This window comes from Rhea americana, unplaced genomic scaffold (genome assembly GCF_003343005.1).
Source record: "Rhea americana isolate MKP2758 unplaced genomic scaffold, rheAme1 scaffold_99, whole genome shotgun sequence".
Taxonomy (NCBI): domain Eukaryota; kingdom Metazoa; phylum Chordata; class Aves; order Rheiformes; family Rheidae; genus Rhea; species Rhea americana.
Genome location: NW_028187188.1, coordinates 2,697,444 through 2,721,402, shown reverse-complemented (window position 1 = coordinate 2,721,402; position 23,959 = coordinate 2,697,444). Strand labels below are relative to the sequence as shown.

General features: G+C 42.8%; 1 protein-coding gene across 1 annotated transcript; it reads left to right on the top strand.

Annotated features, from left to right (window-relative positions):
- The first annotated feature begins 2,662 nt into the window (after positions 1–2,662).
- Positions 2,663–23,752, top strand: LOC146583993 (uncharacterized). The gene is made up of 6 exons (XM_085325656.1): positions 2,663–2,701; positions 8,931–9,032; positions 9,989–10,050; positions 16,794–16,973; positions 19,192–20,900; positions 23,476–23,752. The coding sequence occupies exons 1-5, from the start codon at positions 2,663–2,665 to the stop codon at positions 19,589–19,591; spliced, it is 783 nt and encodes a 260-aa protein (XP_085181782.1). The 3' UTR covers positions 19,592–20,900; positions 23,476–23,752.
- Positions 23,753–23,959: the final 207 nt, after the last annotated feature.

Sequence of the window (23,959 nt, the reverse complement as noted above, 5' to 3'; positions counted from 1 at the left end):
AGTTTCTCAACACTTCTGTTCCAAGCTATTCTTAACTTCAGGGAGAAATTTAGAGAGATCAATGCTGAAAGACAATGTGAATATGATAGACTGCTAAGAAGCCCTTAAACAACTGTTACAGCACCCCATCCCTGACCCTTTGCTTCTGGCATTGTCCAGCCTATGAGTCCTTTAGAGATGGTAGTCTAAAGTTTGTGCAGTAGCATATCGGATCTTAATCTCCTTATGATATCCAGTTACTACTGTAATTGAAGCAATAAAAGCATGTATTAGTTCTGAATTACAAGTTATCACAGAASATGACTAGTGATTTTTCTGGAATTTTGACTTGGTGTTCTAAGGAGTTTTTTTTTTTTTTTTTTGGTTCATTGCGCAAGCAAACAGAAAGATGACGATTCAGGGTATTGTGAGATCAAAATTATGCTGGAGAAGCCACTAGTCATTTTATCATACTCAAATTTTGAAAGAGTCACTCAGAGCAAGCGACTTAGATGAATGTGCAGCAGTGGTAGGTCCCTAGTTTGAAGGGAGAACAGGGCAGGAAGAATAGGAAGTTTTGATTCAGTGTATGAGGCAGTTCAAGGTACATAGAGCACTTTTATCCTCTATGTAAATTCACATCTAAATCTAAAACTGGAGTCAAGCAGACTGTTGGTGATTAGAAGATAATAGTCCCCAGGCTTGTATGTTTAGCTAGGTTTAAGCCTGTTCTTGCTTTAGGTGCATGGAGGACTGCCTTTTGCTAAATTTTTGAGTGGTTGGCGAAGTCTTTCCTCATGAAAAGATGAAAAGGACATATGCCTGGCCCAACACATTTACCCCGCTGTTCCTCCACATTAAGGGTTCGTGTAATGTCCATTTTTACCTATTCACTTACTGTAATGTGTTGTTTTGTTGCAAAGTCTCATCTGTTTGTGATATATAGTAGCTCCATAAATTATTACAGTTTTTGGATTCTTGTGATTTTGTGCAAAACCATATTAGAGCTCTTGTCTCTGCTGCTTGCTATGAACTAGGTTAGATGAAGGTTACTTGTTGCAACAGAAAYTGCTTCTTGCAACACCAACCAATTTTCAGAAGTCTTCAGTTACTTACACAAAGTACTTGGGAAAATCTCCACCTTATGTTAGATACCTAAGTGAGACTCAAGTTCCTGAAAATCTGGCCTTCACACTGGATGCTAACACCTAAAAATTTGGACTTGAGCTTGGAAAATCTGTCCTTATAAAGGTCAGSATTTACATGCAGCCTGTTTGTGAAAGGTTTCAGTGGGAAGTGCTGGCAGAGCAATCCTTTCCRTATCAACCTGTTTTGCTAAATGTTTTGCAGGCCACCCATTCTGCCTGCACAATAGAGCAAAGGTAAGTGAGCCACACTTGCTGAAATTTATCCTTACTGATTTCATTTAGCTGATTAAAAAAAAAGTTTTTCTTCACTGTTTTCCTCCTGATTCAGCAAGATACTTATGCAGRTGATCTGGGGCACCTTCAGGTTGACAGTAATGTCATGACTGCTAGCTTTAAGTTATGCGTAGGCCTAAATACTTTAAATACTTTATKCTGATCTTTCTACAGACAATTAGGAGGGATAATCAAAATGTTAGRCTTTGGCTGAATCCACTTCATAACCAGAGGGTTCTTTGCTATGTTGTTGTTTTTTATTAAAAAGTTTTTAAAATATTTCCTATAGCCAGAGCGCCTTAATCAGGCTAAGGAAGAGTAGTTAGAATAATAATAATGATGGTACTTTGCGGGGGGRAAGAAGAGGGAGTAGAAACAATAAAAAGAAAAACAGGGAAAGGCCACCCACCAAAGCTGTGRTGAAGGGATGTGATGTAAAGATCGTTGAGAATATACACACGGGTCCTGGAGCTTCTCACATTCAAGTAACACATCTGAGCAGTTGCTGTCAGAGAGAGGAGGAGTCCTTCATGGCTGAAGGTGTTGAATTGCAGTCTGCAGTTAGGTAATGTTTTGTATCAGGAGCTTGCTCTACGGGAGGTACTGCTTGTGCAAAGGCTGTCTTTACTGTTGGGTTTAGCAGTGGCATAGTCTTCAAGGAGAAAATTGTCTCGTTAGCTCTTGTTGATGAGACRGTACGCAGCCAGAATACTCCACATGTGCACAGCATGGTTTTCATCACACAATGCAACTAGTAATTGCTGAATACTTTTTGGCTGATTTTGAAAGCCAATCCCCACCTAAAGTGCAGAACAGTAAGTAATCATCCTCCCCTATCGCCAGTCTAATTCTCTTAGAGCTCTAYAGAGGAGGCAGTAAAGTCACTGCAAGAGAGGCTTATAATGTTTGATCATATACAACCCTCCAAAAATATAAAGTAAATTCCTGAGGGATCATCCTGTAGCTAGATTGTGTCTGTGAGTGCACAGGTATTTAATTAGAAAGTGCTTTTATAAAGTCTGTACAGTATGCYGTGTTATCTGTTAATCCAAGTAGAAAATTAACCTATTTTTTAATGCAGACCATTCCAGACATAATGACATAACAATTAATCATAAATAGCAAAATTCTGGAGATCAAAGGACTGTTTAAAACTCTCATGAAAAAGAGAAAGGAGGGAAAATCTAACCTTCATACTCCATGCATTTCTTCAGGATTAGCCTCTCAGTGCTAATGCCCATTACTGAAGAAATCAACAGAATATGAACCTCTCTGATACACCACCATCCTCGCAGAATCAGGTAACAGTGTGTACGAGTCTCTATTTCTGTACATTTCCTACCGTGCCCAGCTACCTTCAGGGAACAGTTGTTTCCTTCACTTTGTTATGCCACTGTACCTTATAAATAGACCAAAGACTTAGACTGTGGGAAGGTGGTTTTCCAGAACTCATGATTGATTGTTATGAGGCAGGAACAGAAAACCATTTTATCACAGACCAAAGTTAATTTCTGTTTATCAGAGCAAAAGTYACTTTTGGAGCGGTCTGTCCAGTCCTCAGCTGATAGAGATCAACTACTGGGGAAACGTTGCTGATAGCACTGTGCCAGTCTGTGACTGYATTTTGTGTGCATGTGCCCAGGTTGCATTGCAGAGTAGAGATGACCTAAAAATGCCCAAGTGGATGATGCATTGCATGGGCTCAAGGCCRGAGATGTCTTTTTCCTTGCAGTTTTAAATATTCCCTTCTGAATTTTTCTCCCTTCCTAGTGCAGTTATTCTCAGCCCAGCAACAGGACCAGGAGGGAAGGTTGTTGACACTACATAAAATGAATCCCCAAATCATAATCAGGAGCAGATCCCCTCCTCCAAGCCAAATTAACAAAGCTGATGCTCCAGTGGACATCATCTGTTGTGTTGTGCAGCCCTAAGTGTACCAGCAACATCTTGCACAATTTTAAAGAAAGCAAAGACGGCCTGACTTTAATAGATCAGAACAGGACTGTAGGAATGATTTTCCAAATGGGGCGAATTTGGGGAAACTAGACTGCCTAGTCACTGTAGTTGTGGTTGAGTTGGCTCGTAGTGATAATGTCTGGGTTGCTGACACATGTGAAACACCAAAGCTGTGGATGGAAAGTGTCAGTGATGCTGACAGTTTGGCTCTGTAGAGCATCTTGTGGCAGGTTTATTTTTGCTTAAGGCTGGAATTCATGTGTACGCTGTACATGGCAGCATTTCTATTTTGATTAGAATGAGTGTGTGGGAAGGTTTTTGTATTTGCAAGCTGAGTTATTAAGGTATGATGATTTATAACGATAGATCTGGGCATCACCTGAGCTGTAAAGCTTTTCTCTGGGGAAATATGAGATAGCAAGGTAAAAATAATGCTTTCTGTGCAAATTAATTATATAGAATTATGGTTAAATAAAAGGAATATTTTACTGTATCTTATTCCAAAAGATCCAGAGTCTTCAGACTSCCAGTGGGCCTCTTGATAATTCAACAAAACTGGAGAATATTGACAGTGTGGATGGCAGTTACAATCAGATTCAGATGTTATGAAAGTGTTTGGACTTCAGTTGCATTCAGAAGGAAAGAAGGACTGTAGGAAAATCAGAGTCCTGCAAAGTCAAAAAAAAAAAGAAAAAAAAGAGTTTGTGCAGGCATTCAGAATGTGCAGCAGCAGAGTAGGTTTTTTACCTTAGAAAAATATAGATAGATATTCTGCTCTTTCTTCAGCATTCAGAATACTTGCAAGTAGTAAACAGGTCACCATAGTCTAACTATTGAAAACATACAGGAGCAACTTCACCTGCACAGAGAACAAAGGGATTAATGTCAAGTGTTGCTGAGCAAATTTGTTGTCTGGAAACTCTTTAACTGAGTGCAAGTCTGGAATGCTTCCGTTCTCCCTGTATTGCTCTAGTGTAATTATTTGTTTAAGAAGTATTCATTTGTTTACTGCGTCAGCTGAAACTGATGTTTGCTTTGCAGAGACCCACAGGTAGATATGGCCTCTTTGTGAAAGCTTAGGCATATTCATGCGTGAAAGAGGCATACCTTTCACCTTTCATTCAGTGAGCAAACAGCTTAGATCCTCAGGATCCATTCAAAACATGCAGAGTAGAAGGTTTCATGAAAATAWATGTATGTTTTTGTATATAATCATTTAACAGAAGTGTACCATAGTACACTCATTAAGTATCAGTATTGTGAGAAATATGCAATTTGCTGGATAGCATATAGCAGATTCTCTCTTCCAGTTTGCTTGCTTCCCTTTTTGTACCATCAGCTATTYCAGTTATTGTTTTCTGGGTGTATCGCTGATGGCAGCAATGTGATTTTTCTTGCCCAYGGCTTTTGGGCTCAGTCAGCTTTCATATCCTGCTGTTTCCCTTGTTGTTTTGGGAATTTGTATCCAACYACTGAGCTAGGCTTTGGTGTTTTCCACTGGCACTCAGCTTAGAGCTGATAGCTGAGGTGCTAACTAGAAATTTGGAAGATGTGAGTCTCCAGTTTTCTGCTGTGCTRCAGATTCTGTTTCACAGTAAGACAGTTACTGACTCTTTTCTGCTTCCACCTCTGACGTTGTGTACGTTACTATCACTCAGATTTAACTGTGATCAGGCTTGATAGTTTCTTTACAGTTAACAGTGAGCACAGGAAATCTGATGTTTAACAGCCTTCATAGTGAATAGCTGCAAAAATGATTACGTCTACAGTACTTTTAAGAGTAGAGCTCAGTCTGCTAATGAAACATGGAAGAAATCTGATGATCCTACTCAGCTAAAATTATTATGCTTTTTTAGCTGAGAGCCAAGTTGGTCACTGTCTCCTGTTGTTAAATGCTTCTGCCAAGAGCATCAACATATACTTGGACTCTGAAAGAGAAAAACAAAATGAAGCATTCCAGGCTGAGGTTTTGGGATGTGTCCTATTCCATGTGCCTTTTATTATGATTCATGGTGGCTAAAAAAATTTCAGTTAAAAAAGAGAACTTTTTGAATTYGATCTGCCCTTGTATGAACACCATGAGACGAAACCTTGAAGCTGAATTGTTGGGAGGAACCTGATGCTGTGCTCCAGTAGTTGATTTTTCTCTGTTTCCTGGTCTTTAATGCACTGATAACTATTGTATTTTTTCTGCATGGCTTCTGTAYGTTGTTAGGTCTTGATTTTTCTGTCATTGTGCTAATACACCCTGCTGCCATTGTTACCTCTTTTTTGGTTCCTAGGGTGGTTGTTTTTTACAGCTTCTGGATATATGTGTTTATGAAGATTTTTTTAAATGTATTTCAGAGAGTGTATTCCAGCGCAAGTTGATCAGATGATGTGATAGTATGTCATTTGATACCACAATTGTGGCCAAATTATCAGAGATGAGCATGAAGCTGTGATAGTTAGGACATTAAAGAGTAATGTTGTAGTTTCCTTGTGTGCTGTGAACTGATGAGCTATAAGAGCTTTAAGTTAYCTGTTTCTCATGTTGTGTTGAGCTGGGGATGATATGCTTCAATTTCTTGTAACCACCAGTGAGGCAATATGAACAAGCAGATAGAAAGCTGCCTTTGGAAGACTTAAAGTTTATTCCTATTTCTGCCAGTCAGTTGAGGCTGCTCAGTTGACTTCATTGTGGCTCTGTTTCTTCTCTCTGTGTGTGCCTGTTTTTGACATTTCAAACATGCACTATTTGGGAGAAGGATGTCTTTTACTCTGTCTTCATGCAGACTATAAGGAAGCAAGAAGAAACAAGATCCAATTGCAACTGGATTTCTTGATGCTATTGTAGTTCAAATGAAGATTATGAAGAATGTTTACCTATTGCTTAATGCTCCATCAGTATCATAGTTTGCATACAGAGAAATAGAGTGCTATAAATTAAATAACCCTGTGGCTTGTGTAGGGATCCAGAATTAGACATTTACCTGCTTACCTRTTAGAATACTTTAAAAAATATATAAATCCATTAGTTATAATAGTCACAGAGATGCTCATTAGGGATCACTAATGTAAGTAGTCCCACTCCAGATAGGGCTCTTTACCCCATCCGTTTTATCTTCTGTACTCTATAAGCTCACTGGAAATGTCTCTATTTTACTACTTCATACCATGTTTAGCATAACGGGAGCCTGCTCACAAGTGGAGGACTGTGTGCTACTGCAGATTAAATACTCTTAATGATAACTTGATAACTRGTCTGTCCAGTTTTGGCTCAAGGACTATTGTGAGCTTATGTGGAAAGTTAAGAATCCAAGAACAACTCAGTCTCAGAAGCTTATATGCTATATGGATCTTGGTAACTCTTTGGAAACTRCAGAGCTAACCCTGGACAGTCTCTGTCAAAACAGAGCCTACAAAGCAAACTAAGTTAATCTCTCTGACTGTTCTGGCATGATGGTGAATTTGTAGGGAGTGTGCRTGTCTTGGAGAGAAGTTGTCTGACCACCTGTCTGCAGGAAGTGAAATGGAGTGTGAAAGAATGTACAGACTAGAACAAAAGGATAGAAGTGGTAGGTTAGAGATTTAAACCAGGGAAAGGGGATTTCTGATTGCAGGGTGTACCAGGGTGAAAGCTGGCAGGATGGAAAGGAGAACACATATTTTCCAGCAAGATAGCAACGAGACGAAATGGCAGTTGGGGTGCTGCTAAGATGCACTTCCAAACTCTGAACAACAGTCCTGGAGAACAGAGGTAAACATCASTGCCTCGGTGCAAATCCTTTGTCTAGTAATATATATGTCTCCTCTTGGCTAAAGACAAGCCTCATGAGTCGGAAAATCCATTGCAAAGTCCATGTGGTGCCTTCTTCAACAGAAGGCTCTCTCTGAACTCTGAATTAGCYGGTTCAGCAGACGGGAACTGCAGCACAGGCTGTGCTTGAGTACCTGTGGGTGTGACTGGCTCAAAGATGGGCAGAGTCTCTGCTTAAGAAATGGGTAACCAGAAAGAAGATTAGATCCTGTGTTTGTGTCTAGCACCACAGATTTGGACTCTGCTGGCACTCCACAAGCTAAAAGGTCATATGCCTGGAGAGTTCAAGATCAAACTTCCAAACAGTATGAGAGTATGAGTATGCAAGTCACTAGTGCTGGCATGGCTTTTGGCCTGCCTGGCTTGTGGAGTGTTTCTCAACTCCCACCTGATCTCAGGCATTTCCCTTGAGATCCAGGTATGTGAGCACCATGTCTTCTACATTGGTGGTTCTCCTGGAATGGCCTTCCTTCAAGGAAGGTTCACCAGGTGTCCAAGGTTTTAGCCTTCTTTCTTCTTTATGCTACAGAAGGGACCTTTTAGGCCTGTTTTTTGAAAAGAATAATGTCTAAAATCTGTTAGATGGTTTCTTGGTAACCTGTGACTATTACAAGGTACTTCCAAAAAACAACCACCTTTTTAAAGTAGTTTGGAGTTGAGAAGATCCTGCCACTGACCAGAGTGATTCTATGGGGTGGAGAGGTTGCTTACTGTGTGTTACAGGCATCATACAGTCAAGAGGAGTGGTAGCTTGCATGTTATTTCAGTGATAGGTCTGTGAAAAGACTATCACCTCCCATTACCACCTCCCTGTGAGTTTTGAAAAGTGCTCAGGACTGTGACATTAGATTTCTAAATTCTGATGAGCTCATACATTGAAAGAACAAAGGYTGGGAAAACGTATACAATGACTAATGGACTTTTTTCTTGCCTTTTGCCTGTATTTAAATAGTCTCAATTAAATTAATCTGTTCTGAAGGAGACGCTGTTAAGTGTCGTTCACGTGTTGGCCAAGCAAGATCAGTAGTCCTTCTCTCCAGCAGTGAAGTGCTGACAGAGAGCATTCGTGAACCGCCGTGCTTCCTACTGGCAAGCAGAGGGAGTGTCGAAATAAGCCTTGGTGCAAGAGAGTTGCTGTTGACCTTCCAATTTCCCAAACGTGAAAATGACTAATTTATTCAGCTTTTGCTTTCATCAGGTGTTAGAGCAGAAGTGTGATGATAAGTACATTTCCTCTGTATTTGTGCCAGTACTTCCTCATGGAAAAATACCCCCACCTCTGATTGTAACAAGGAGACATCGGAAAGCAGAGTTACAGTTAAAGTAAAACTGAATTTAATTTGGCTGACATGCAGGATGTGATAGGTTTATACAAATGGAGAACTTTCATGTAAGAGACTGAATTACTCCACACTAGAAAGCATCTCTTATTTATTTATTTATTTATCTATTTTGTTTTATTAAGTAGATGGTCAAGAAGTRGAGCTTTAGCCAACTCTACCACTGTTGTCTGATCTGTGGAGTTAGTTTCCTCTAAGAATTGTCTCTTGCTCCTTTAAAATGTGTTTTGTTTTCTGTTTTGTTCTTTTCTTTTGAGAAGGAAATTATCAAAAGTGACATCTTTTCAGCATTTATAAAATGTTTTCTCTATAGAGTTTCACTTCCCTGTGAGATGTTCTCAAGAAAAAGCCTTCATCAATTATGGGAAGACARGAAAGACTGCAACTTGCTTTAAATCAAGAGAGATAAAGCAGGCACTTAAGTCATGAAATCAGGGAAGGGCTCTCTCAAGACTGGAAGAATGTATCTGCTTTACAGCTTACAGAAAACCTATAGTCAGAAGAGCGCTGACTGCACATACCACAAAGAGGAATGCTGTAAGCATCACTATAATGTTAGATGAGTAACCTGATGCCCTGCTAGAGGTGTAGAATAATTGTTTAAGAGGAAGAATGGAAATTAATAGATGCTAAATTTGTTTTGACGTGGTTGAGCTGTGAGTCGAAGGAGGGAAACTTGCAAGCGTAATGCATTTAGGAAATACAGTCATATGTATGAAATGAAAATGGGCAAATATTTCCATAACTGTCTGGAGGTTTCTTGGGTGCATCAACTGTTGGGGGCAAGATTCTGAGTTAAGTSAGTTTAAATTAGTCTGTTTTAACCCGTGAAGACAGATGGCAATAGCTGGACCAGATAYACTGTTGGTGAAACTCTACAGATGAAAGTCCAACCAAGATAAACTCACATTGTCTATTCATGTATGTATTGCTGTATATGTTCGGGTATGAAGGTCTCTGCCTTGAGCTAAATAGATTATTTCTATGGATGGCTTATAAACTTAGTTGAGTAACCAAGGCATTTTTAGGAGTATGGGAGATTACTGAATTATAAACAGTTTCCACAAAGAGTTTGCACCTTTTGACAAGTAAAATGTGCATAGTTACATTTCAGCAAACTATGCCTTTGCATTTTGTCAGGGGAGGCATTCATTCCAGGCCAACCACTGTAAAAACCTATTGGTTAATTTGGAGATGAAATTAAGGGTTCAGCGCAGCCCAGAATTATGCTGGCAAAGTAAGAGCAAAAATAGTAGTTGCTGTTGTTTTTATTATTAAATATATATCCAATTTTAAGGGAAAAAACAATTCTAAGGAAAGGAATGAGARAATTGCAAAAATGGATCTGTTTCTGTTTCTCTTTTGCTCCCCTTTCCTCCCCCTAGTTCCTGACATTTAACCCCTCTTGGGGGAGATTGGTGTGATAGCATTTTTTCATCTAAAGCTCTGCTCACTGCAATTCCCACATGAAATATTGATTTCTTTTTTTGTAGCATCACAAGTCAAAGCACACCAGACTTAGAGGAGATTGCTTCTTTTTCAAGATCAGAGGAAGGTAAGAACGCTGAGTAGCTGAAGCTTTTTGTCAAATCCTGCTTGCATTCAGAAGACTGACATTTAGGATATATGTTYATTGTTTTTCTAGGCGTTATCTGGTAAACTTAAGGTGCTTAAGAGAGGTCCCATTAGGCCATGAGTGAGGTATGTATTTACCCYGCGTGGTTTCCTAGGCAGGACTCAAAATGAAACTCAAACTCAGGAGACAAACAATCTTATAATACTGAATGAGGAGAGAGTTGCTTTAAGTGCTGTCAGCAGGCCRTGCTGAATTCACCTGAGATGGAAGTTCCTATTAGGTAGGTTGTGCTGTACCGCTGTTAGGCAGGTGTTGCAAGGTTTAAGTAGCTTTTGCAGAACACTGATTCTCAGAAAAAATCTCTTCAAATGCAAAATACCCTACGAAGAGATAAACACCTAGTTTAGGAGGTTTTGTGTGTTTAAGTAAATAATATAATAGGTGAGATTCCACTGAACAGAAGTCTACCTGTTTGTGTAGCACCTAGTGTAAGATCTATCTAGTATAAAAGTATTTATTAATTAATAWAGCATTACCTTTTTGGATACTCTTTGCTCTTCAAGAACAATATTTCTATTGCAGCAGTACAGGATTTTCTCCATCAATTCTTTAAATGTTTTCTGGTCTGAGAGCCAGGTGCCTCCACTCCCTGTGCTTTGCAGCATCGTTTACACCAGCTCAATGGTAGCATGAAACACCCCAATCCAAAACTCAGCGTTTGGCAGTTAGAGTGTGCTGGTGCTAGCAGTGATAGATCCTACCGTAGGCAGAGCGGTCTGGAGGCATTGCTAAGAGGCTGTAAACAAGGGCTACGGTCAGACTTTGGCACATTGTCAATACTGCAAAGCTGCCATGCAAGAAGTCTAATTGCTTGGCTACCTCATTGTGCAGTGCATAATATTCTTTTATTTTACTTAGTAGGATCAGTCATACGGTTATCATTTTAACTGAGAGTAAGACAGTGTTTGACTGTTTAATATTAGGGGAGATGTGAAATCTGCCCAGCAAAGAGGTAAAATACTAATGGTGGTTACTTGTCTGCATTAACTGGTTGTTGCTGCTTTTGTCCTCCATTTCTTGATCATTTTTATTTCTGTCGGTAGCAGTTCCTGCCTCTGATTCCCCCCGGCTGTGGGAAGCAGACAGACCACAGGGTGAAAGGTGAGTGAGGGATGTAATTGAATGGCTCGGCAGGAGGCCTTGGGTGTGCTTAAGCCTGTGACTTGCTGTGTAAGCAGTTGCAGCGGGTGTTGTCTGCACCGTGAACAAAACAAGCAGAAAACTGTAAACTGGTGTTTGGGAATGGATTTGGTAATAAAGCAGTGCATCCGCGCTGCAGCGCAGCACCAGCAGACCTTATCTCAGTGAAGGRTAGAGAGCAGCCGGGCAGTAGCAGYGGGGAAGSCAGTGTGGGCTTGCGTGCAGGCTGCTGAGCCCTGCCTGCGCTTTGTGCTGCCCGAGCAGCCTGCTTAAAGCTAGCTCAGATGCGTCTCTGCGCCGCGCTCTGCGGTGTCGGCAGTACCCTGCATTGTGTGCCCTCCTAGTCTCATTAGCGTCAGCTGTGGGAACGCGCCACCATCTGCAGTTACAGTCCTGCCTGGTGCTCTGCAGGTGTCTGAAACAGGAATAGGTCACTGTACGTGAGAGAAATCCTGAAGGAAGCATCGAGAATAGCTAAGCGGCTGGAGAGTTTGATTAATCAGGAGAGATCAAAAGTGCTGCAGGAATTAAGTTTGGCCAGATGATTAAGATGTGACCTGAACCGTATAAAGACATTTTGGGTGGTCTCACAAGAGGAGGAGTTTCAAATTAGCTGAAGCAAAAATGCTGGCTGAACGTCAGGCAAAGTACTCTAGCGGGAGCTCCCTAGTGTTTATTTACATTGGGCACCGCCTGGAGGTGCCCGGCTCGGCTCAAAGCCTCTTTGTGCCAGGCACAGCGCAAACGCGCGCACAGATGCAGATTGTGTGTCTGCCAAGAGAAGGTGGGGGGCCACCTGGGTCATGTAAAGCATACCAGACAAGGCAACAGAGCAGATATTGTTACGGAGGAGTCCTCTAGGGGAGGAGGGATASGCAGGATGAGCTGTTAGGCTGTACAGACTTTGCTTTCTGTGATTTAGGGTCAGAGTGGGCTGACTGTGTATACATACTCCATGTGATATTTTTAACTAGTTCATTAGATGTTTCTTCAAACCCTCTTAAAATGTCAAGAGACTGAAGGCTTTTGTGTAACAAGCAGAGTCTGGCAAACTGCTAAGGATTTGCACCTGTGAAGTGAGATCAAATTGCTGTTAGAGGAGGCACTTCCTTTTAGGTAGCACTCACTCCCCCAGCGAACCCAAAGGAGGGGTGGAGCGAGGGACTCAGGAGGTCCCACGGTCTTCTCACTGGCCAACCTTGGTCACACTTCTCAAGCAGTCCTTCTGATATACTTCACCTGAATGCACACATAGGTGAATTTACTGAATAGCATCTCCCAGGTCCCCCATACAAAGGTAGAGGATGTTGCTTCTCCTGTATAAGTAGAGGTGCAATAATGGAATTAGCCTCTGCTAGAGGCACGTGCAGCTTGTCTCACTGCAGCTTTCTTGGAGTGAGGCGAGGTGTTATTTTTATTTCCAATATCTGGGAAAACAAATAAACAGGCCAGAAATGTAGATAAATCATGGAAACTACTGTGAGCAATATTAACTGGGGAGAAAAGAGAAATRCTTTTCTCTTGGGATTTTGCTCTCTCTTATTCAATGAAGTCCTTCCCTTTTACCCCCTGAAATTAGCCAGTTGTTGTTGATAACTTTTTGTTAGTTTGTTGCTTTCTCATCCAGCTATTATTAATGTTGTTTTTTTAGAGTGCTCTAAAGCCCATCACCTATTCTTTCTGTAAGTTTGATCTGGAAGAAACTTGGTAAATTTGTAATTGTGAATTATATGAGAATTAAATACTATTTCTAAGTAAATTAATGAAGTTGGAAGTCATGTGCCAGATAACCAGCTGATGAAAAACCAGAATAGCTGCCTTTGAATTCAAACCTTTATTGTAACTCTGCTATCAGCTGAGTCTACATAAATGTATTTTTCTARCTGAGCTGTATCACTAGGCATAGTCCTGCTCTCTCTGAAGTTAATAGCTAAACTCAAAGAGAGGGGTGGCACAGGTGAGCTCTGCCAATAAGTAAAGCTCTGATTYAGATGCATCTCGCTGTATCTCATTTTCAACAGCTTTCTAGCTGTTCTTCCRAGTCAAGGCCTAACACAATGAGCACAGCAACTGGGAACAGTAGGCTGCTCTCCTGTATTTTCAAATTTTTTAAAAATTGTTATTTCTACTACATGTTGCTCTTTTCCTCCCTCYACTCAACCACCCCATCTTCAAACCCTGTCCTAGAAAGCTGTTGAAAATGAGATAAATTTTTTTAAAATGGCAGAAAACAGTTTCTTCTTCATAACAGCAGGATGCTACTGCCTCTTCTCTTGTCTCAGGCAGCAATAAGCTGTGGTTTCACCTCTAGAAAATGGAGAGAAGGCTGGAAAATGTAAAAGGAATTGRGTCGGGAGCTGGGAGCTCAGGTTGGTTGCTCAGAGGTGCTCTCTCCAGATGTAGGGGCAAACAGAAATAAATTGTGTTTATGAACAGAAAATATGTGGGATCTGAGCTTCCTTACATTGGAGTTTTATGTGGGTTTAGGCAATGAAATCAATGGAAAGAGATATTTCCCATTATTTTAATCCTTGTATATTTTTACAAAATCTTATAAAAATATTGTATTGTATTATAAATTGATGCCCAACTGTAGAGAAGAGAGAACCCCTAACTATTCTAATTATATATTGTATTTTAGAAAGAGGTCCCGAAACTAATATAGGAATACTTAATACTCTTCTGTGGACTTAGTGCTTATTAAAATCACTAGCAAAGTCACACACTCAATTCATCTGTCATACCTCCAGGTGAAATAGCATGATTGTTGGAATGGCTGGTGTTTATGCTCACTGGTCATTTAAATGACTAGTGTTTTTTTTTTCAGGTGCAAAAATATGTTATTACTGTATGGTTGGGCAGCAGTACTTCTCTGTTGTTGCTTGTTGAAATGTTGGCAAAAGGTATAAGGGTTTTTTTTGTTTGTTTGTTTTAGTATTCAGAAAGTCCAAATTGCAGCACACAAACATTTCCAAAATGTGATGAATTCCTGGGGCAGGAACTGAAAGGTGATTCTTTGCGGATTGCCCAGGGAAAAGAAGTGGTAGAATAAAGGTTATAGAGATAAATATAGAGAGGGGTTTTTTYTGGACAGCTGGTTAATCTTTATGGATTTGGAAGGTCAACAGGCGTAGATGGGGTAATAATAGCTACGTGTGTCTGACAGAATGCCTTGCTGCCTTGTGGCTATTAGGAAAATTCCTCAGGAATTATTATTTTTTAAATAGCTCAGTGTTGCATGCACAAAGGGTRTGACCATGGCTGCAGGAAAAAGTTCTGACATCTTAGTTCCTAAAGCCAAAAAATTCCTGTTTGCTAAGTATTTATCTCCAGGAGTAAACTGGCCTCTACTACCAGAGAAAACAGTCTTTGGGTTCAGCAGGCCCTGAGGCAGAGAAACTTTATTATTGTTTGGGCAGGATCTGGCAAACACTGCCAGGTGCAGTGCTTTATATCTAACATGAATCTTCATTGTCGTTTGGGCCTAAACTTAAAAATATGCAGCTGAGGAGAGCAGCTTTGTTGACCTGCTGGAGCTGTTCTTCCTCAAAAGCTCAAGACTGCAGAAGAAACATGGAGCTGAAAGAGCAAGARAAAGTCGAAGTCCTGAAGCAAACGGGAGAGTGAAAGAAAAAATGCAGTGAGAAACTTGGATGGCCATGTGAGGTGGAGGGAAAGGAGGCGGTGAGAGCAAAAGCAACCCGTGCAGCAGAGGGGAGCTCTACCCCACGTGGTAAGCTGCAGGGGGTGCCTCCAACTCTATGCACACACTCACCGTGGGCAAGATAAGGAAATACTCTCATGCTGAATTCACTCTCTTTAGTGACTTCCTGCTTAATTAAACATTTAGTTATGCTTAGAAGCAATGCCAGTGTCTGCTCTCATGTTGTCTATTGATGGTGCCTGCTAAGATCTCAACTGCTACAGCTCCTTCTGCCCTGCAGTGTCGCACAGGGTTGACACACTGTATAAATTCACGTTGTTATTCTTTGTGGATTGCCAAACTATGAAGACTAAGAAGCAAATAGGACTTCTTCCAGTTAGATTTACAGGTCTTGATTTGAATCTGTTCACCCTGAGGGCCCAATACAGTCCTAGGTGACATCAGGGGCAGTAGCGACAGGACTGGGTCCTGCCAAGGGTCCAGCACCCCAATAGGATGATGTGTGTGGGTGCCGTGACGCCTGTAGCTCCCAGCTGTTCTTCATTGTGGGTTGCACCGTGCAGAGGCACCCGAGCAGGCCAGCACCTGCTGATAAGGCTGTCTGTCTTTCAAACATACAACTTACAAAATTGCGGGTAGGTCTGTTCAAGAGGCTTTTGACAAGTTGGTGCTGCTATGGGCTAGACTGGAAACTAGTCTATGTTACAATGAAACTCTAATAAGTTCAAATGTGAGGCTTCACAAGCTCTTTCTTTGTGTTGCCATGAGGCTGCCATGGCTTAGTGTTAATTCAAATGCACTTTGTAAAAGACTTCGAATGTTGATACCTATTACTAATTTAAAAATCCGCTTTGGAGACTTTTAGAATGGTCTGTGTAGGAACAAGTGATGATATGTTGTACATGCATTTTTTTTAAAAAAAAGCCATAACACAAAGCTGGGCATGGTGGAGTAGGGGCTGATATCTACATGTTGCATTTGAGATGTTTTATGTGGGGAAGAAAAGGAGGTTGTTCATTTTCAGGTGCAGCAGCAGTATGATTTTAAACAACAGTTGTTACTTTGAATAAGAACTCCATTTACTCCATTTGCTCTGAAACACTGCTTGGATCTTTGTTACTGGAGCACGTGGGGATCTTCTGCAGCATATTTGCCGACTGCTTGACAAGTGACTGGAGAAATAACTGCAAAAAATGAACTAGCAATTGAATATAAACCAGACACAAACAGCTCACAGAGAGTTTCAGTATCTGATCTGCTTTTATTTATCTTAGAGCTGCCTGAGTTCTTTTTCAATATGTGTTTGTTTTTCTCTGCTTCCTGCATAGCAGCCTTCTAGATGCCCCATTCAGCTATTCCTTCTTCTCAGGAGAGAAAAACAGATGAGTTTCTCTAAGAAGCAGAGAGGATTCCTTTAAATCAGAAGCAAGGTGACCTGTATGGTAGTAACTACGGACCTGATCTTGCACTACTGAAGCCAATGGAAGGACTCCAAAAGATTGCAGATGATTAGCCTAGGGGTGGCAGAGACCAAAGGGCTGAGTCACAGGTCCCTGCTTCTGGGAGTTGCAGGCAAATTAACCTTATTTGCAAGCTTCCCCTTAAATGATGCTGAAAAATAGGGACTTTTTATCATGCTGCTTCTTTTTAACTAACTGCTTTTTGCAGATTAAGCTAGTTGACCTGTCTTTGCTGTAGCTGTGTATCAAGAGAGCAGCATTTAACAGTATCATTTGTGAGTAATTTCAAGTGAGTGGAGTTTGCCTACTTCTATCTGGACAATATAAGCATTTACTTTTTTTTTTTTTTTTTTTTTTTAAATCTGCCACATGGGTGAATTTATCCACCTTACTTGCAGCAGTATAAAGAGCGGGCTGGAGAGCGGCACAGAGCAAACTGCTGCCAGCACCTTGACCGTGTCCAGGGATGGTGCCAAGCAGCTTCATCCTTGGCCGAAAGGCTGGAGCGCAAAGCCTGAGACCGCTGGGATAGACTCTGCTGCAGCTGCCACGCTTGACTCCACACAGCTCCCCTGTCGGTGAGTGTTAAAGTGATTTACTGCAGAAACAAGTTTTAATCACGATGAAACGCAAGGGTGCGGCTGCAGAGAAGGTAAGCCCCGTGGACGTTTCGGTGAGTAGGACTGAAACCGGCTTCCAGTTCTCCTGCCAGAGGCTCACGTTCCCAAAAGCTCTGCAGTCAAAGGGCAGCGCTGGGCCGTGCAGTCCACCTGTAAGGGAATTGTTGCCCTGTCACTGGGATGCGAGGGCTGGGTGCCCATTTTGGCAGTCTGAACACAGCCGTTATTCCGAGAGTGTTTTTAATGGTGAGGTTTGAACTCCCTCCCCCTCCCCCAACAAATTATTTTCCATGTTGCAAGATTAATTTGCAGTCACTGTTGGTAACCTAATGTGGTTTGGAAATGCTATGTTCCCGGACTGTCCTGGAAAGCCTGGTCAGTGGAAAATTCACCTGTTGAAATGCCATTCAGTGCATTTCAGGGCCAGAAATAGAATCCAGTTGTTTTCCAGTCCCMAACTGGGCAGTGCAGTTGTGCCCGGGGATTGCTTGCATTCCCCATTTGTGCCTTCTGTGGTTAGTTTATCAAATTGCTGCTTGAGGGGTCGTGAACATAGCTCAGATTTATTCACTGCATGTTCAGGATATTGCCTTGTTTGTTTGTTTGGTGCATTTTTCTACCTGCACACTCMGTTGCAGCATGTAATGGGTTTGGGGTTCAGCAGCTAGTGTTGGGGTGCTGCTGCATGGGTCTCCTCTGCTGAAGGTCTTTCATGAGGAAGGAAGCAGACTTGCAGTAACAACTACATCACAGTAGGAGAAACTTCCTATTTTCACTAGGGAATCCAACGCAGTATTTGAATTTGCATGGTGTCCGTAGTATCACAGCTTATCCTTTTGACAAAACTGGAGAGGCAAATGAAGAGAGCACATGCCTTAGGGATCCASCTGGTCTCAGCCAGCGTTGTGTGTTTCCGACGATGCTGAGCACAAGCTTCAGGCGAGGAAGCGTCTGGAGAGGGGAATGTATGAACAGAAGATGGGAACAGTGTTACAGAGAGCCTGAGCAACAGGCCTGCAAGCTTGAAACTCTGTGGCAGAGCCATATTTGAACCCTTGTAAGTTTGGTATAGCCCTTTAATCACTTACTTAAGCAGATAGGCCGTATTTTTTGTGATGATGAGGGCATCCCTTGATATACCATGTACTTCCTCTATTTTTTATATTAATGAAATATCTTTATCAAGACTCTGTTTTGTATCTTCATTTGGAAAAAAGATTGTTCGGGTTAAAGTACGCAGGGTAGCTCACAGAAAGCTTCGCAGCGCGAGCGTGACTGCCGGGCTGCTTGCTGACGCACAGCCAACTGCCAAAATGCTGAGATCTTGTAACACCCTGCAAAACTGCCTAATGCACCTTGTGGGTAATTAAACATCACCCAGTTCTAGTAATCAGCCTTCAGTAGTGGAGTTCAGCCAATTAAAATATCCTTTTATAAGAGAGAKAAAACCAGTAGCATACAACATAAGGGTGACTGAATTGCTCATTGCTTAGTGACACCTGTAACTGTGCAATAAAGTTGTCTGGTTTCTATGTAAATGGTTATRCACTACAGAATTGTGGGTTTAAATATTAGTGCATAATTTTACTATCTTAAAGCCCTTTTTGTACACTCCAAACAGTGGCTAACATGAATTGTGTATTTGTTGTTTGAGGGAGAACACTAAACATCCCATCTGGGCATGGAAAACTTGAAGAACCCTGTGGGATCACATTTTCTCCCGTCTTCCAGCTGGTCCAAGAAGCTGAGATAAGATGCCAAAATTTCAATGGAAGTCGAAGGAAGAGATCTCTTAGTGTCTCTCTTGAAGACTCCACTGATCCCTAGTAATCAAATTTCTTGCCTTAAATAGTCTTTCAATTATTTTTTTTTTTTTTGTCCTAGTTTGGGAGCGTAACTGACACTGCTCAATGCTCATTTGAATTTAGTTCTTTACTCATATCTGGCTGGACATCACAATGGTCTTCACTGTGCTCCAGTGTTTTTTTTTTTTTCCTTAACTTAAAATTTGGATGTTGCCTTTGATCTGTTACTGACCACATACCCTGATACACTTTAGACTGCTTTCCTCTTTTTTTTTGGCAGTTTTGGTACATGTCTATTCAGTTTCCTGGGCTCCTCCAGGAACAAAATTCTATAAAAACATGCTTTAAATTGGTAGTGTTTACTTTTTCAGCAGAACTGCTGCAGAGCTGCTGTGGGACAAGCCGAGACAAGCATCTGAGGAGGGCGTGTTTAAGAGCAGCCCACGCGGATCTTCCAGCATGAGCGTCTGTGGGGCTTCCCGATGTCCTGCCTGTGCTGCTGGGCGATGTGCCCTGGGGGCTCCCTGCCGAGGTGCTGCACGAGGGCCGCGGCAGGAGCGGATCCAAGGGCAGCTCCTCACCTCCCACTGCTGCCTGGGCCARGAGCACCACGAAGGTACGGCCAGCAGAGCAAGCTGCCTGTCCCCCTGTGTTCACAAGGCTGCAGGATCTGAGGGTTTTAACTTTAGTCAGTGGCCCTGTTTTTTTTTCAAGGGGGTACAAGAAGGCACCCTTTCATGGTGTGATCGTTCCTGGGGACACCAGCTGTGACCCTTGCTAGGAACCGGATCCCGGGGGGTTCGGGTCCTGGGGTTTATTCATGGTGCCTTTTGAGAGAACGTCCCACAGCCACAGCTCGGCGTGCGTGGGAAGGGATGRAGCGCGTCCGCGCGGGTGTGAGGGGAAGCGCCCTTCCTTCCTTCTCCCCGCTCCTCCCACTCCCTTCTCGCTTTGATGCCATGTGCCCTAGCTCTGGCTTTTGGCAACGGGTTTCTTATTTGCTGGGTCTGTTGCATATATAGATTTGCAGAGCACATTTTTCAAAGTAGCCGTACTAGGCGCCGGCCAGTCATACCAACTGAGAGGCAAACGGTGTGCACGTGTGTCGGGGCGTTGGGGAAATGGCCCGGGGAAGCGTTTCTGAAGGAAAGGTTGTTTTGTGTTTTGCTGTCCGTGTCATGCTGTTACGTCCTCGGAGGGGACTCTCCTGACCAGCCGATGGTGCACAGGGCATGCCTGTTGTTGCTTAAACCGCGAGTTGCRAGACAGGGCTGCGGCTGGGTGGGTTTGGGATACCCACCCCTGGGCACGCAGCACRGCTGTTTCCGTGGTGCCGTTCTGGGGCACGGCCCATCTCGGTGCGCAGCAGGCCCCGACTTCTGCCGTGCTGAGGAATCGGTGCCCGCAGTGACAGCGAGCCCCGCGGCTCCAGCTGTGCCGGCAAACGCTGCCCGGGAGCACCGCCAGGCCCTGGCGTGGCCTCAGCCCTGCCGGCGGGCGCCGCTCCAAACGACTCCGGGGAACAGCTCAGCAGTCGGCGCACCCTGAGCATGGCTGAGAACAGACAGCTGCACGCAGATGCACCATTTCCATGGGCAGGGGGATTTAATAGTATAGTATAGATTGGATAGTATGGATGCAGGCATCAAGTGCTAGCTAACCTCAGGGCCAGAGAAATGTCCCAGCCATGTTTAATAGACTAATATAGATGCAGCCTCTGTGGATTTCATGAAGAACTGATGTCTATTAAGTGATATTATTACAGACTGAACCATTTGAAAAGAAGAACTTCTCTCAAACCAGGCAGAATATTATTTATGCTGTTGCAACACCAGATCCAAGAGGTTTTACAGGTTCTATGAAAGCTTCACACTACTGGCTTCCTTGAGGAGAAGACAGACAGATGGACTCTGTCTAAGACAGTTCTCTTGTTGTTTCAAAGCTAGTTTTCTTTGAAAGGCCTTTTAACTGCTTGCAGTAAGAAGTTAACAGCTACGGCGCAGGAGTTTATACATATTGTGGTAATCCTGGTTCATACGTGGGGGGATTCTGCGTTGGACCATGCGGAGGGAAGAATCTGGTAAGTCCATTTCTGTGGCTTGTGGTACCAGGACCCTGGCGGGGATGTGGGGCAAAAGGCAAGGGAAGAGGGGAGGTGGTGCCCCCCTTCTGCTGGGGCACCGCTGGTAGCAGTGCTGTCGTCTCCCTGAAGTCCCATCTAAGTGGTAATCCCAGACTTCAGCACYGGGGAGGCTTTGAGCAGATGTTACTTGAAAATTTAGTCAAATCAGTTGCTGAGTACAGGCGGCACCTTGTCGTTCAGGGATTATGCCCAGCTTGGAATGAATTGGAATGATTCTGGCCGAGAGTAGGAAGCAGGAGATTAGGCTGTCGAAATGCACAATGGGGAGAAACCTGGGAGAAGAAGGACTATTTCTGTTCTGAATTGAAAGTTAAAAATCATAAAATAGAAAGTTTTTAAAAACTGGAAAAGTTAAAAATCTGGAAAAGTGCTGTAGTATCTTGTGTTCGCATGAAGGCAGGACTTGGCTGCATTGCAGAGAGTCCTTGTCTCCTTATTCTTTCTGTTAGATAAATACCTGTCTTGCTYTCTCAGCTGATTCATACTGACATCAGCTGTTGGGTTCAATGGTGAGGCTAGAGATGAAGTGTGCTTTGCACRACTGAATGTACGCATATGCATAGGAGTGCATAGGAATGCACTATATATATATATGTATACACACASACACACACTATATGTGTGTAAGTAGCACCRTGTATACATTTATAGATAATGTTCCCTGTACAGAGAGCACAGAGATGCTTTAGGGGTGTTGCTCTAGGGATGTGGTGTCTGTGATCTCTGTAGCAAGAGACGGTTGGATCACAGGAACAGCAGCAGTGTGGCAAAAATCTGCTTGTTTACTGCAAGAGGAGGTTAAATACTACTAAAACAAGAAGAAAAAAAAAGAATTGATTCTTAACAGATAGTGGGAGGCAACAAAAGGAAAAATGGTGGARTGCCAAATCTATGGAGAGAGAGAATTAATTCTCTGCTCTACAGAAAATGCAGGACAACTTTGCCTTTTGTTTGACATGCTGTTGAGGAACTGAGGATTAGATCTCTGCTTTTCATATGTATTGCATATGTGTAAGTAAGTGTGGTATCCTGTCTGGTTCTCTGAAGTTAAATTAGTGATTTTTTTGAGAATGGAAAAAAAATAAGCTGTGTTGAACAGCCCTGTGAGCCCTCAGATACAGTAATTGGGCTATTTGCTTTGAAAAGAAACTTCTAKCTTGATCCCAATAGTGTTATACAGGCTGTCTGTCAAATTTAAGAGCAGGGATATCAGAAATAAACCATGCCTTTTCCAAAGACTAGGTTAGCGCAACCCAAAGAACCAGCAAGAGCACTCTCTAGAGGAGGCCTGTTTTAAAGCAAGGGAACAGGGTTTGGACTTGGAAGAGGTCATGAAAGTGGGCACAAAAAAGTGGGAAGAGCAGATCTAGAATGGGATTTAATTCATTTTTGAACTTGGTATCTTGAAAACTCACGCAGTTCTGGTGCCTGAACTCCGTAGGGTCTCGGGTTTCACTGTTAAAGTTGCCTTTATGTCCCCTGAAGATCTTCAGTCAGTTGGCATCTTCTGCCCATGCAAGTACTGTGTTAGGAATTGTCAAAATTTGTTTTCTCACCTGTCTTAGGTGAGTTTGCTACAGTAGGCATGCACTGGAAATGTATTAATTTTTTCAAAGCAAGAGAGAATTTGGAGGGGGGGTCTTTTAGACCACCACTGCAGCTTATTACTAAAAATGTGTTAGCACTTTTTTAAGTTGCAGATTTACACTGAGCTTGGTGCATCTAGATTTTTATTATTATTATTGCTGTGGAGAAACTAAAGTGATAAAACCTTGTGTGGCTATGGGACATCAGGCTAAATCGGCAGGTAACAGAGAGCGTCTATCTTACGACCAGAAAAACTTTGATAATTTGGTATTTAATATGTAAGAAGTGAAAACTGCATATAATTTAAGTGTATCTCAGTTGAAAAGTAGTGACTCTTCATCCTACTTAAAAAAAATCAGAATTGAAGATTTAAAGACAGAAAGGCAGGTAAAGTTTAGCCCATTGATTTATATCTTTAAGTAAGTGCAGAACGAACAGGTTTCAAGGTGACCCTGCTGATGCATAGCTTGATCCAAAGCCCTCTGGTTTCAGCAGCCTTTGGGGCAGACGGTGCCTCACGTGCTGGCAGGAACAAGCCAGACCGGGCGCGGGGAGGGAGACGGCGCTGGACTGACTGCGGCGCCCCGCGACTCTGCCCCTTCGCCGTGACTGCGCAGCAGGCTAGCGACAGGCCCCTCTCACGCGCTCCCTTCTGCACCCCGTCGTYGCCTCCGGCCTAATCTGACCCTGGGGGAGCTCCTGCTGCAACCTCCAGCTGTRTTAAAAACAATGTTTTGGACTCCAAGGCTAGGATAATTTACAAAGGAAGCCCAGGGAAGCACTGCTCCAAMATGAGTGCAGTTTATCAAATATGCTCGCTACWGAGCATACATTTGATATTAAACCARTATTTGCCCTGAGAGGGCAGTTAGTTGCAAGCTCCTGTTAGGAAGACCTCAGGCCGTATTCTGATCTCYTTCTTGAGGGTCCTCGGAGAGCAGCTGTGCGGAGCTGCCTGACGGGGCCGGCGCACGGAGCGCCGGAGAGGGTGTTTCACCCGGCAGCTGAGCAGCCTCGCGGCATCCCYGCCCCAGCAGTAAGTGACCGTGGAGGAGGGAAGGTGACAAACAGCATCGCGGCACAGCAGGCTGCGGGGCGAGCGACTCACTTAKCACCGTACCAACAGCTCTGCGGAGCCAGGCTCTCCAAGGCTTCCCGATGGCCGGCATCGCCTGGGACTCCAGTTCTTCGTAACGCTTTATGATGGTACTTGTTTGACCGTAAAGACTATTTAACCCTATCAATCACGTGCTGAATGACAATGTAGTTAGGATATCAGCAAAYGCATAAATATGCAGAGACCCCCAAATCCTCCCACTGTCATCTGTGTGTGTACTTACTTCTGTTCACCACCTGTATTCATTCCAGTTCTGGGCTCCAAGTCCATGTGCAAATGGCTAAAAACTTTC